Source organism: Engystomops pustulosus, chromosome 10, assembly GCF_040894005.1.
Source record: "Engystomops pustulosus chromosome 10, aEngPut4.maternal, whole genome shotgun sequence".
NCBI lineage: Eukaryota > Metazoa > Chordata > Amphibia > Anura > Leptodactylidae > Engystomops > Engystomops pustulosus.
Window position 1 is genome coordinate 28,847,820 of NC_092420.1, and position 15,181 is coordinate 28,863,000.

At 41.0% G+C, this 15,181-nt stretch overlaps 1 protein-coding gene across 14 annotated transcripts in view; it reads right to left on the reverse strand.

The window, feature by feature from the left end:
* IQSEC1 (IQ motif and Sec7 domain ArfGEF 1) overlaps positions 1-15,181 on the reverse strand; it is a 411,145-nt gene that overhangs the window by 137,662 nt on the left and 258,302 nt on the right. Inside the window, exon 1 of one of the 14 annotated variants that reach the window (XM_072128370.1) lies at positions 4,311-4,859. The exons of the other annotated variants lie outside the window; for them this stretch is intronic. Within the exon in view, the coding sequence (XP_071984471.1) occupies positions 4,311-4,387 (77 nt within the window). The 5' untranslated portion in view covers positions 4,388-4,859. Of the gene's footprint in view, positions 1-4,310; positions 4,860-15,181 lie in introns of those variants that run through there. 14 annotated transcript variants of the gene reach the window in all.

The window sequence follows — 15,181 nt, forward strand, 5'->3', positions numbered from 1 at the left end:
TGCTTGCACAAGTATTTATAAAGTGCTGTCCCCAACACGACACAAAATTCTGCACTGAAAGGGGCGTTCTGGTGCTGCATAGTCAGACCAAGAAACACAGAATTGAGTCGCACGCCCTATGTTAAAGGTGCACCAAAAAAAGTTGGTGCACTCTGTCAGAGAAGTGTATGAAGAACATGCACCACAATTCATGAATCTGGCACACCCTTCACCTAGTGCAATTTGCACTGTTTTTGATAAATGTAGGCCCAAATGGTTTTCTCTGGAAGGCAGACCTCACCTCATTCCTCGCCAACAGCATCAAACTCAAACCATCTTACATTCAAATACCTTTTTGTGAGCCCCAAACTCTCATTGTGCCAACTATCCTTCTTTGACCCTCCATTAGATCGCTAGCATCTCCACATCACTGTGTTCCACTGGGAGAACATCCTATAAGTGTCCGACAGGGTCTGCCCCAGGTTTCAGTAGGCCCCTGGGCGACAGAGCCTCGGTGGGCCCCTTTGCAGTGAACTTACGTGGTGCCATTAACAACTAAAACTAAAATTGTCTCCTGTTCCCAAAAATATACCCTAGTTTATCATACCAAACAGCCCCCTTATGGTTATTTTATACACAACCCCCTCATAGTTATTTTTTATAAGCTCCCATCGCACACTATGGATTTATTAGATACAGCCCCATGAATTCCTCACATACAGCCTTATGTGGGCCCCCTGCAGCTTTGGGCCCTGGCACTCGCCCTGGTATGTCCAGTGCTGGCGCCGGCCCTGGTGACCAACATACCACAGAATGGTTCTCTGACAAAATCCTTGATTCAACCCTAAAAATAGAGGCTGCACAGAGATTACCCACTAAAAGGAAGAGCCAAATTTTGTTTAACACAAGCCACACATGTATATCACAGATCTTCATGCTGATAACCCATATTCAGACTGTGGCTGAACATAGAGATGAATAAATGGATTTGATGATCCATAGAATTCATGCCGATTTTCCAAATATTTCAGAATTCATGAATATTTTCTGATTGGCGTTTAACTCTAACCCTAATGTTGTCCCTGATGGAAAAGTTTATAGGAAATCAACTGAATGAGAAAGGAATTTTATATATAAAAATCAGTGTTGTAAAGCACTAGACGGGGTTATACACCAATTTCCAGGACAACTGGAATAACATTGGTTTAGAATGTTTCCATTTAGACCTGAATATAAACTTATAAAAAAAATTGGTAAAGTGTCAACTATTCAGATCTTGGATAATTCACTCATTTTTAGCCTCCTGCCTGAAACTCTGGCAATGTAGGCAAGGTGGCAGGTCGCACCTTTCTCGCCTTATTGTCCTGCAGATATAATGTATCACACCAAGATAAAAAACACAATAATTTACTATATTTAGATTAAATGTATGTGTGCTGTATATAGTTAAACATAGCTGGGACCACAGCTGTGGGGGAGGGCTGGATATACGTTTGCATATGTGTTGTTGTTTTTACGTTTATGACAAATCCATTGAGATCTATGGACATACCCTGGTCCCAAAGGACAGCCGTAATTAGACAATCCCACCCCTCATCACTCCAGCAGCTGGGTTCCCCAAGATGATGGTTCAGAGACCACATTTTCCTTTACACAAGGACGTGTACATCTTAGTATTCTATAATTTTAGCCCCATTTTTATTTCCATTTTAGCAAGAGGGCAATAAATCACCATCTCCGTAGTAGTTGTAATAAGCTATTACAGTCTACATAGTGTATTGTTCTATAACACGGCCCCTGATTCAGTATTGTGTATAACCTATGTCCTGTCTTTATGCTGATTCTGCATTTTTGGTGGGCTACTGCCTATTAAAGGTCTTTCTAGGTTTTAATTGGCAGCAAATTGGATGCATTTATAATTTTCCAGTCTTCTGTTCTACATCTTTTCCCCTAATTTCTTTCTCCTCTCTCTGAGTGCTTTAAACCTCACACGTGCTGGACAACAAAGGGTAATTGAGTCCCATCTACACACAACAATGAAAGATGACACAACCAGCTGGTGCCTTTCGCTGACCCTGGGAGTGTGAACAAATGAGGTGTTGTTTTAGTGTGTGTGTGTTTTGTATGGGGGCGGGGAGGAAATTTTAGTCCTTTAGACCTAGAGGCAATTTATAAAGCTGTTTTAAGATACAATTGAAGCAAAATGGGAAACTTTGACTATATAAGACAACAATTGTTTGAAAGTTTTTGGTTGGGACACCTGTCTGCCTAAAATCTGATCTCTCAGGATGGAGCTGCTGGTTTCACCTGTGATTTTAACCCTTTGTGCCGCATATGAAAAATGTGGTGCAAAAACCATCCTGTTAATTGGGCACTGAAATATCCACACTTGTCCCATAGTGGACGTCCACTGCCAGTAGTGGATTATACTGGAAGTAGCCCAGGGCCCAAGCCTTCAATAGGGCCAATGGCCAACCTAACTACCCACCAAATGTTATACTGAGAAGGACCTTCACAATGAACTCCTCATACATCTGATCCTGCTCTCAATACACGTGTAAACAAGATCCATTTTAGGACCTTGGAAAGTCCTCCAAGGGTCCTGAAACCACAGACTGAAAGCAGCCAGAAGGGACAACCCTCCATTCCCCATGAAGCTTGATTCTAGTACCGCATGTAGGAAGTGAAGTCCAAACTTGTAGGGGGTATAATATTCATACAGCCCAGGGCCCGTAGCGATCTTATCCCACTCCTGTCTACTGCAGAAACAACTTATGTGGCTCCAACTTAATCTGAAACCTTGATGGTATAATCAATGACCTGACATGCAATTGATTGGATGCATTCTAGCCAATACTTACGTCATGCATATGACCAGATCTGAATGGGGTTGCTTGTTTTTAGGCCTATGCTTCATATTAAGATGGATGGTAGTTGTTTTCAATAACAGAAATATAAAATTGTGGCAACAAATCTGTTGCATGTGAATATACTCTTCATGGACATCTATCAGTCTGTTCTATATTAAGTATTCCACAGAAAATAACAATTCTGGAACATATTTTTCTTATGGATCTAAGTGTTGTCATTCCTCTATTATTCCTCCTGCAAAATTAGTTGAATTGACAACTATCCATTACCATTGCCTTTGAGAGAGATGAGCGTATCCATGCGGAGCAATAATTGGGCAGTGTAAAGTCTGAGGTTCAAGAGCAATTTCAGTCCAAGAAACTTGCATTGTGCACAGGCAGGATTTCAGGAACCGAACCTTGAATCACTGAACTTAACTCAGCACGCCCGTTCAGTTCAGTCATTCGCAATTTGATCCAGGAAACCTGCAAGTGCACGGAGCAAGTTTCTTGGACTGAACTCACTTCTGGGCAATGGGCTTAAGGCCAGCATCACATGACATTGAAAATCGCTGGTTTGCCAGCTAATTTTTGAGTGGACACCACTCGGCTGCTGACATGCCTACTTGTTGTTCGCCCGATATGTCGCAAAGTAAAGCATGTCCTAGTCAAAAAAGTCAATTTTTGCTTTGTTTGTGTGCAGGTAGCCACACTGGTAACACCCTGTTATAACTTCATACATGTGTGGTAACAAAAACAGAGGGGTGACCACTACAAGTGATCGTGGATACACTGAGGGATGTCCTTTAAGCTTATAGGAACTATTTGGGATTGGGTTTACTGTAAGGTCAGCACCAAGTCACAGGTATAAGATAAGATCAAGTGGCCCGCTCTGCTTCTAGAAGTCACTGGGGACACTAGCTCCATGTGACAGTATATACACGCTATGTGTTATCACACATTTCCCAAGTTCCCAAGCTAAATTTAGTTTCGAGAGCAACGTCGCCACTTCCCGCCTGAGCCTCAGAACCGAGGACAAGCTAGCCACCCCTAGAAGAAGCTCCAGACAGAGAGGCGAATGCCTGTAATCCATTGTGTGCCGGGTGGGTGTGTAATGCTGATATCTGCCGATATAAAGGATGTGTCGGGGCTCATGAATATGGATGCATCTGCCTCCCTCCTCCCTGCACACCATCAATCACAAAGATGCTTTGTCACAGGACCAAAGCCTTGTACAGATTAACTATTTATTAGCCAAAGGAAGATATCTCCATCTTGTCGACATCCTCACATCACTAACCCTTGATCTTGGTGCTTTGGAAGACAATACACTGCATTGATTCCAAGAAGGAGAGACAAGTACATAAGAAATATATCATATACATAATAACATAAATGTAGTGCTACATTCGGATACATTTACTGAATCTATTGTATCACATTGTAAATATAAAGAACACCAGGGATACTGACTTGTCATACCTCTTATACAGCCCATGGAGGGGTTGAAGACATAGAAACTGCCAATAATCCAGACAGAAAGCTTTTAACTTCATCATTTTGATAGCGAGTGGTTAAGAGCTCCTAGATGGCACCATCCAAAGCCAGCAGGTGCCCTACTGCACATTGGCACAGACGCATGGGAACATTCTGCATCCCCAAAAAGTAGGAAACTCCAGCTAGATCCAGTAAGAGAAGAATAGCACCTCCGGATGACTGCGCCGACCTCTTCATATTACTGGAAGTTATTGGGATCTTTGTCAGGGAGAAGAAACTAATCCACACAGGTTTTGACCATCCTCAAGGGTTTCTTTTCTTACTAATCCTCAGGCAAAAGCTTTCCCCCAAAAAAATCCTCTTTGTAGAAGAAATCAGCAGGACGGCTCACTTAGCTGTCACCGGACATGTCCTAGCCCATTGTAACGAAACATGTGAGCCCGCAACAAAAAGAAATGTCACCTTAAAGGAAATTCTTCTTATCTTATTCTCAGCACACGTTGTCAGTCAGGTCTGTGTGAACAGCTAATCGTGAGAGCCACATGCTGCACAGGGGGACAGGCTCCCAGCCAGCGACAGGGGCCCGGGGATTGGCCCTCCTTGGTTTCTACAGCAACGGGAACACATTGATAACAGCCGAAAAGGGACCTGGATGACAGCCTTCCCCCTGTAATGTGCAGTACAAGGCCCTCGGAGAGACCCCTCCACACAATGACAGGTCTGGGAGGGGCCACTCACACAAATACTGAACACCAGCGAAACAAAAAGAAGGGATTCTACTGTAAAAACAGCAATGGGACATAAAAGAATAAAAAATGTACAGAATATTCCTTTAAATTAAACAGAAAAAAAAATTATTTAAGAATTTAAATTACCAGTTTATAGCCATGTATTGCATATTTACCAGATTGAAGGGTCTTTGATTTTTAGGAGGAATGAGGGACACGTTCCCTATGGTTCTCTCTATGCTCCATCACGGTCATGTGTGACAAAAACAGACAAGCAAGAAAGGTTCTAAGGAGGAAGCATGAGAGCGCCGTTCTATCACGCCTGGGATACTCACCAGGACCGTATAGGTATAATATAATGAAGGTATAAATATCATAAATAGGAGACCTCCGCTATCAGGAATTGTCACATATATGATTCTGGGGGCAGAGGGTCAATACCAGTCACTAGTTCCCAGAAGCACTGTTGCAGAATTAAAGACAGCAATATAGTTCGCCACCCAGCTTTCCTAGGCACAGATACCACAGGCAGCTAGATAGATATTTTAATATTTTCTATTTGTTTCTGCAGAAAACCATTTTTTTGCAAGCCCTATTAAGATGAATGTGACAATTATAACTGCAATAACATCTTCCATTTCTAAATATACTCGAGACAGATAGATAGATAGATTTTGCCTCTTTTCACTCTTTGTGAATAAAGTACCCACGAATTGATGCACATTGATGCACTGAATTGTTGGTGTGCTACCGGCAAGGAGAGCATGACTTCAGTGCTATACTCTCCGCCCCCATGTACAATTTACTTTTCACTTCAAAGTTGATTTTGTAGATGAAGCCACCACATTGGGCCATGAAAGAAACAGGCTCTGAAAGGTTTCAATCTAGACAAAATGCAGGCAGTAGTAGTGTAGGTTAATTTCTGCTGACAGGTTCCCTTGAATGTTTGGAGTGGACTTGCGCAACTAGCTCCTAAGTTTTTCCAGGGTCACTGGAGGACTTTATGAAAAGTCACATTTGACAAATCTTTCCACCACATCTCGATTCACTATCCATATGTGGAGTAAATTAGTCCTCCATGAATGAATGAAAAGAGAATTAGGTTCTCAAATACTTGTAAATCTGGTGTCAATCTGCATTATTTTTCTGTGGAACTACAATGTTACTACCCCATCGTGCGTACATCCAGATGACTATGATAGTCAGTAACTGGCCTCAGTGGTCTTGCTCCACACATACAGGCATCAACGTTGAGACCAGTGAGGGACTTTAGTGAAGAAAATGACCATTGAGGACAGCTGAAGCTACATAGGACTTACTGGACAATCCCTTTAAACGGGTAACAAACAAACAAACAAACAAAAAATGAGGTATCACTGTGATATAAGGGAACACAATACAGACAGCACAAAACACAGCGACATTACTAGATGTGTCCCCTATGCTCCAAGTAGAGTATGAAGTCTGCTGCCTGCGAGTGCATCTCCAGATGAGTCTGTAGAAAGGCAGATATGACTAATAAAATTGACCTTTTAAGTTGAATCATACGGTACATAGGATAGTGCTTAGTCTGTTTTATCCTATATGCATAAAACGCCAGTGGCAATGAAAATGAGCAACCAGTGGAAGTAAAGGGCAGTAAAAAGATACTAAATGCAGTAACACTCCTCTGCAGATAGTAAACTCACTGTATAAAGTGAATAATACCTATCTTTTTGGCACAGATATACTATAAATTGCTGTAGGCACGAGGCACATCTAGTGAATGATTGGTGCCATTTCCTTGTAGTGGCCAGACCTGGTTATTGCACATTACAGTAGTTCTTAATCACTTGAAAACTATCAGAGCTTACTTAGCTTACCAACTACACTGGAAATGGAGGCTCATTAAATAAGGGCTTTGCGCCGCACTTTTTTCGGACTGTGTACGTTCTTCTATGCTAAAATTTCTTGCACATGTATTTAAGAAGTGTCTGCGCTGTGATTGTGTCGCACAGGACCCTTTTTTGGCACAGCTGCACTGGCCTCCATGTGACACAAATTAGGGGACGTTGGTCTGACAGCTCCAGACTGAGCACCGTATTTTACTTTCAAATTGTATTGCACACCCTATGTTAAAGGTGCACCACAAAGAAGATGGTGAACTCTGTCGGACCGGAGCGGGGAAGTGCAAGATTCATGATTTCTGGCACACGATCTTAGTACACGGAAAGAGCACTTTTAGTGAACTGTCCAACTTCCTAAGTAAATGTGCCCCAATGTGCATAGACATCGACAACTTACTACTGGAGAGCCATGGGTCAGATCACAAAATAATTTGATATTGGTGATTTATCAAATTAACTTGATATAACAGCAGTACAGATGCCTATGTATATGACCTTCCAAATAGGGGGCACCAATTTCTGGGTTTATGACAAACCCATAAATAAAATCTTTATTACTTCCAGATGTCGCCGCCGTTTCTGTAATCCCTGAGACAAATCAATAGAGTTAATAGTAAGTATAGTGCAGTACTTCACAGTAGTGTTACTAAATCCTATTTCCACGGTGAATAATTGCATCTGAGCAACATTAAAAATTTGTATAGCTATAGGCATAGTGGAGCTATTGTCCATTATGTATCCAACTATGTAATATATGTGCCTTCTATATTTATTTAATATCTATATCTATCATTTATCCACTATCTGCTATATCTATCTATCTATCTATCTATCTAGATAAATAAAGTAAAAAAAGTAAAGTAAAAAGCGGGCAGCACTCCATGGTTCAAATTTCAAAATAAAAGGTGAACTTTATTGAACAAGTGGCGACGTTTCAGAGGTGTCACACACCGAAACGTCGCCACTTGTTCAATAAAGTTCACCTTTTATTTTGAAATTTGAACCATGGAGTGCTGCCCGCTTTTTACTTTATTTATCTACGAGAGGATCAAGCCAGAACCTTTGGGGGCGCTGCACCCCTCCTTATTAGGAGTCTATAAGATTGTGCTATCTATCTCATATCTATCTATCATTGATATATTTTTATCTATCAATCTTTCTGAGATCTACCTCTCAATTAGAAATCTCTTCTAGCTTTGTCCCAGATTGCCATTAATACAAGTAGGTTTCTGTATTGATTGACATAGAGCAAACACTGAAATGTGGTACAGGTCAGAGGTCTCTGTAATAATTGTGTTCTGGGACACACACATTCATAGCGAGGACTGGAAAGTTCTCATTATATAAGTATTGAAGAGCACACATTCTTTTTTAGCCCCAGCGCCCCATCTGTTAGCTGCTCCATCTGATTTATGTTGATATCGAATGGTAAACCTGTTCTGCGGCTTTATTATTTGCTAGGATGTATTTCCAAGAGCTGATACTGGAGTACAACATGTCCAATAGTGCTATGATGTATTTCTAGCGGTGGATACTGGAGTACACCATGTCCCATAGTGCTATGATGTATTTCCAGGAGCTGATACTGGAGTACACCACATCCCATAGTGCTATGATGTATTTCCAGGAGTTAATACTGGAGAACACCATGTCCCATAGTGCTATGATGTATTTCCAGGAGTTAATACTGGAGTACACAATGTCCCATAGTGCTATGATGTATTTCCAGGAGTTAATACTGGAGTACACCATGTCCCATAGTGCTATGATGTATTTCCAGGAGTTAATACTGGAGTACACCATGTCCAATAGTGCTATGATGTATTTCCAGGAGTTAATACTGGAGTACACCATGTCCCATAGTGCTATGATGTATTTCCAAGAGTTAATACTGGAGTACACAATGTCCCATAGTGCTATGATATATTCAGGAGCTGATACTGGAGTACACCACATCCCATAGTGCTATGATGTATTTCCAGGAGTTAATACTGGAGTACACCATGTCCCATAGTGCTATGATATATTTCTAGCAGTGGATACTGGAGTACACCATGCCCCATAGTGCTATGGTGTATTTCCAGGAGCTGATACTGGAGTACACCACATCCCATAGTGCTATGATGTATTTCCAGGAGCTGATACTGGAGTACACCACATCCCATAGTGCTATGATGTATTTCCAGGAGTTAATACTGGAGTACACCATGTCCCATAGTGCTATGATGTATTTCTAGCGGTGGATACTGGAGTACACCATGTCCCATAGTGCTATGATATATTTCCAGGAGCTAATACTGGAGTACATCATGTCCCATAGTGCTATGATATATTTCCAGGAGTTAATACTGGAGTGCACTATGTCACATAAGAGGTATACACTGATCATACACTGTTAGGTAATAAAATATATAAAATTTAGAGGCCATTGAGCCCATTCCAGCAATTTACATCTTTCTTTTATTATCTGTGGTCTCCCTGTAATGAGATTGTAACCGATGATATTTCTGGATGAGAGGATCAGGACCTTAATTGTGACAATTCCACGTTCCGATGATGATTTAATCATAATGCTACAATACATGAAATGTTCCTCTTATCATTCACTGATTAGAAGTTTACACTGAATAAAGGTCAGAAAATTGCCTTTCTTACACTGTGTTTGCAGATGTTTACAGAAGATATAGGAGGATGAATTAATGGGATGACAGTATGTCATCAAATAACTGTTGTCATCAACTGAATGGACTTCAGAGACATTTAAAGGAACACTTTCCCCTAAAAGAGAAATAAACTATAACTAAAGCTTCCGCCGTCCTTGGTCAGTCTCCATGATCTCAACCCAACCTGGCTGAAATTCACTAGAAAACACAGGGATGAATCTCTTACTGATCTGTCCCATCTTTGTTGGCCAGCGGCGGACGTGCCCTACTGCTCTTACTCCAGCCAGTTGTCATGTGGCCTGGGTCAGGAATGTTGTCTTATGGCCTATGGTACATGAAGTTTGAAGTGCACATTTACTAACAACAGTAAAAACTGCACTAAATGCAGGGTGCGCCAGATTCAGGATTTCTGACACACATTCTTCATGAATCTGGCAGTCCCTGTGGTCCCTGCGCTGCCACAATCTTTTGGTGCACCTTTGACTTAGGGAGTGTTACACACTTCTGTTGGACTTTGCATGTTAAATCTTCCGCACGGTCCGACTGAGCACCAGAATGCCCCCTAATTTGTGTCACATGGTGTCTAGTGCAGATGCGCCACAAAAGGGTCACATAACACATTTGTGGCACGGACACTTCTTAAATACCTGTATAAGCGGTTTGCACCTAAAAAAAATGTGGAAAGTCCGACAGAAAACTGGCGCACGGCCCTTAAATGTGACTAAATGGGTTGACGAAATGTAAAATCATCCATTTTCAATTTTTAAATATTTTAAAGGGAGCTTTCAAGATTTTGACATCGGTGACATATCCTTAGAATAGGTCAATGGGCTAACAACTAGTATCCCACCAATTCGCTGATACTGTGCGTATTACGAAAAGTATATAGAACCAAAACTTTGTGTAGTGGCCAAGACAGGTAACTGCAGCTCACCTTCCATTTCATTAAATGGAAGTTGAACTACAATGACCCAACTTGGCCACTACACAATACATGGAGTTGTGTCATTTTGGCTTGCACATGTATTTAAGAAGGCCCGCGTCACATTTGTGTAGATGGCGTTTCAGTGCTCAGTCAGCCCATGTGCCATATTTAACAAGCACAGTCCGACAGTCCTGTGTTAAAGGTGCACCAGAAAAAAGTTGGTGCACTCTATTGGAGCAGTGCAGGGAGCACCAGATTCATTAAGAACATGCGCCATAGATCCTAAATCTGGCGCCCCATGCACTATACACAGAGTGCAGTGCAGTTTGCACCGTTCTCAGTAAATGTGCCCCACTGGGGCATATTTATCGAGCTGTCTGGAAGTCAGAATATTTCTAGTTGCCCATGGCAACCAATCACAGCTCAGCTTTCATTTTACCAGTGCTCATGAATATTTTAAAGGGGAGCTGTGATTGGTTGCCATGGGCAATTAGACATATTCTGACTTTCAGACAGCTTGATAAATCTGCCCCACTATGTTTAACTGGCGCCACATCTCCTTTTATCAGCTAGTTACTGGCTGTACCAAATGTTTGACACCCATCAATAATTGCTATTGATGACCTGTCCTAAGCAAAGGTCATTAATATGGAAATCCCCAACAGACACTGGTTATAATATTCCAATGCAAATATTCCTTTTAGGTGTAAAAGGCCTGCTAACATTATGTATGGTGATATTTAGCTACCATCCAACGCTCCTAGCTGATCACATTAAGATCTTTTTGAGACCTATAGCAGTTCTCAATGCTGCAACCTATCGTGGGCACACACATAAACACCAACACACATTTGCCTGTATTTGCATAAGAATATAATGGGCGCCTTACTCCGATTATATGTGATGCTAATTACTATGGAGGAGCAATGACAACAAAAATCCGGCAATGGAGCGCACACATATAATTAGGGGGGAAATGCGGCAAAACACTGATTATTTTAATGGAAAGATTTAAAGAGATCCCCCTGCCCCCGCCTTGATCGTGCTTGCACTGTAATTTTGGCCTCCACTCCACACAATCTTCCATGTAGGAACGAGTGCACTTTATCGGCTCCTTCACATTTCGAAGTCTAGGACGGGTATTGTTACACTGCGGCTGAATTAGCTGCCAGTCACTAATACTTGGCGGTAATCTGCCAGCACGGGAATGCAAATGAGAGACTTTTGTCAGCAGCAGCCGCTGAGTTTCAACATTTCTCATTTCCTTCAAACAACTCAATAAAAAAGCATTAAGCTTCATCTCACGATCCGAGACAAAATGAAGCAAAGTCTTTGAAAGAGATATTGGGTTGCTACCTATTTTGTTCGAGGATTTACAAGACAGATTCCCTGTCTGCTAGATGTGTATCACACGGCTTTAAATTCTATAGATAGAACAGGAGGCGGGGGTGCTGCCAATGGGAGTAATTTAATGAAGTTGTAAAAGTTTTGGTGCTTATAAAAAAATATATGAAAGATGCTTCATATGCAATATAAATATATCCTAATATCCAGAAATATACAAAGCGAGACACAAAAGTAGCCCTGTAGATCTTGTATGAGTCTACATCGGACAGAACACAGACAGAACTCATTGGGGGACATTTATTGTAACATGTAAGCCCCGCCCCCTCAAGTCTTCTGATGTATCTGGCGGGCGGCTGCACTAGCGTACAATTCTACGCCATTGCACTACTAGCCGTGACCATTCAGGACTGAATGATCCCAGGATGTAGCAAGTGAGCAGTAATGTGTCAGCCTGTCCGCCACCAGGTGCGCCATCTTCTTCACACCCCTCCACTTGACACGGAGGTGGCGTAAAAGGAGTGATAATCATAATAATATCAATTATTTTAGAGATTGTATGCCAGAAAACTGGTGTACAAGCCTTAATACATACTCCCATTGATTGTCTGCTGTTCTATGGACAAATCCGATGTTTTTTTTTTTCAGTCCTTTGATCCTCTCATCTCATCCAGCATGGGCTACTATGATCCGAATCAAGTGTAAAAACTTACCCATTAAAGTCAATGGGTTCTTTAAAAAAGAACCGGGGCATCAGATGTCATCCTAGTGCAGTCAGAAACACGTGTGTTTCAAGATAGTTACTAAATGCCGCAAAAATCATATATGAAAGTTTGACACAGGATAGCACTAGGACTCAAATCAGACCAAACTCTGGGCAACTAGCCATAGTATATTGAATCAGTAGAAACTGTTGTATAGAGACTGGCTTGCAACAATTCATGCTGAGCACCATGACAAAAAAATTGCTCGCGAATGGGACCTGTTTCATAGGGAAAACAGGTATGTCCTCAAACAGACTTGGAAGAAGAGCTGACAGAGTCTCTGTGAGAAATGGTGTTAGCAGCAATCCACTTATATAGCGCACACACATTAGCTTGCCAAATCAGTCATATGCAGCTAAAAAACATCTTTCTAACCTCAAGAATGATCTAATAATAACCTGTATCGCTGGAAGGAATGGTAAACTCTCCCGGCTTGATCTGCACATTCTGATAATTATATACTAAAGAATAACATTATGCAATCCTCTAATAAATTCTTCTTTTTTTCTATTATACTTTTCTTTGAGTTTTTCTTTGTTTATTTGATTTGTTGTGTTCTACTTCTTTCTATGTTTACAGATGTAGAAGGCTTGAGTTACATTGTTGTGAATTAATATACCCCCAACCCAGCTATCCCGGTAAGTTTACCAGCACTTCTATGGTAAATCTGTGGAAAGGGCCACAGCAGTACATGATAACTGAGGCCCCTCCATACTCAGGAAGGGTGGGGACACTCATATTAACCTCTTAATACAAATACTATATAAGGGCTAAGCCCTGTGCATACAGAGTGGGTGACTGCTGTATTACTACACTGATGGAACCAATCTTGGGTATTAACCTTTAAACGGCTGTGGTTAAACCAAAGAATGTAGCGGATATGTCAATTGGACCGCACAGTGAAAGCTGTAAAAACAAAGCCAGTTTTCTTTTAAATCTGTTTCCTTGAATGTTGAATTTTTGATCCAGATTTCGAGGAGCATTGCACAGAATATTTAATGCTGCCACTAGGAAGTCAAATCTGTCCTGCAGAAAACAAATCATCCAAAACAGAAACTGTAAACTGAAAAATAAAAAAATATTGTGGGTTTTGGATTGCTGCAAATCCAAACGGAAACAGAAAAAAATACGGAAAAGGACCTGAATGGGATAAAAATGATCATATACACTCAATTTAGCAGATGGAGGCTGTCCTCTATCATGTAGGTTTAATGTTGGTTATTTCATTGTGCTGGCTGGTAATATAGTATTTTCTTTTTAAATATTTTTATACACAAACTGTCATATTAAGGGGCTTCTTTTGTTGGATAAAAAAAGGTGGCAACCCTAAGGTCACGTTCACACACAGCGGCCCACATTTATTAAACCCCCTGCACTAGACTTTGCGCATTCATTTCAGTGCAAACTGCTTTTACATGTATTTATAAAGTGTCCGCAACACAAAGTTCTGGACTGAAGGGGGCATTTTGGTGCACAGTCAGACTTTTATCCATTTTTATAATGCGTCTAGTGACATAATTTGCTAGCTTGGTTTTTTTTTTGACGATCGGCAAAAACGAATGACACAATAGATTTTTTCAGACATGCAACCAGACAGCTGATTAGGCACTGATGACACATGGACCAACCAAAGAGAAAAACGAGGATGCATTTTGCCGATTGTGATCGGTTCATTCAGTATCATTTATTTAATTAATTTATCCCCTAAAAAATGGCTGGAGCATCATACAAGTCACCTTTTGTGTCCCCCCTTCATCCTCATAGACTGTAAGCTCTAGTGTGCAGGGCCATCCTCCAAGTGTTTCATCTGATTGTGTTGTTACTCTGTAATGTCTTGTTTTATTTCTATATGTACCCTATTATCTGTACAGCGCTACAGACCATGATGGCGCCATATAAATAAAGCTTTATATTTATTAATAAGCAAGATGACTGTGTTTGTTAGTGTGAAATAATACCTGGCATTTGTACAGATTTTTACGTGTGCATTCGTTGCTTTTGGCTATTATCGCTCTTTATTTCTGATGTAATTTGCATTGTAGATGATTTTACTCTGGAAGCAGAATTTAATAGCACATATGGCAGGTGGATATACACTACACATGCAAATTTCACACGGAGGTGCCACACAAGCCATCACTAAGTCTTCATGAATTTCTTTCCTGATTATAAATGAGATGATTATGATGCACGGCAGCGTGTGGAATATAGTGTTAGAATGGATCGAGTGCTACATACTAAATGGAAATGTGAAGCAGAACTATGATCCCTCATCAACAACCTTCTAATGAAATGCTAAGCATAAAAATATCCAATCCCAAGTATAGGGTAATGGCCATAAAGGGGTTGTCCATTTTAAGGATGTACCAGCAAATAATTGATATTGTTTCTGAAAAGATTTAGGATAGTATCACACAGCTTTGATTACTAGCTCTGATATAACGAGCCGTGCACCTGTGTGACATCACATGACAAGGGATATGACAAGCCGTGCACCTGTGTGACATCACATGACCACGGGTATTTAAAGAGCCGTGCACCTCTGT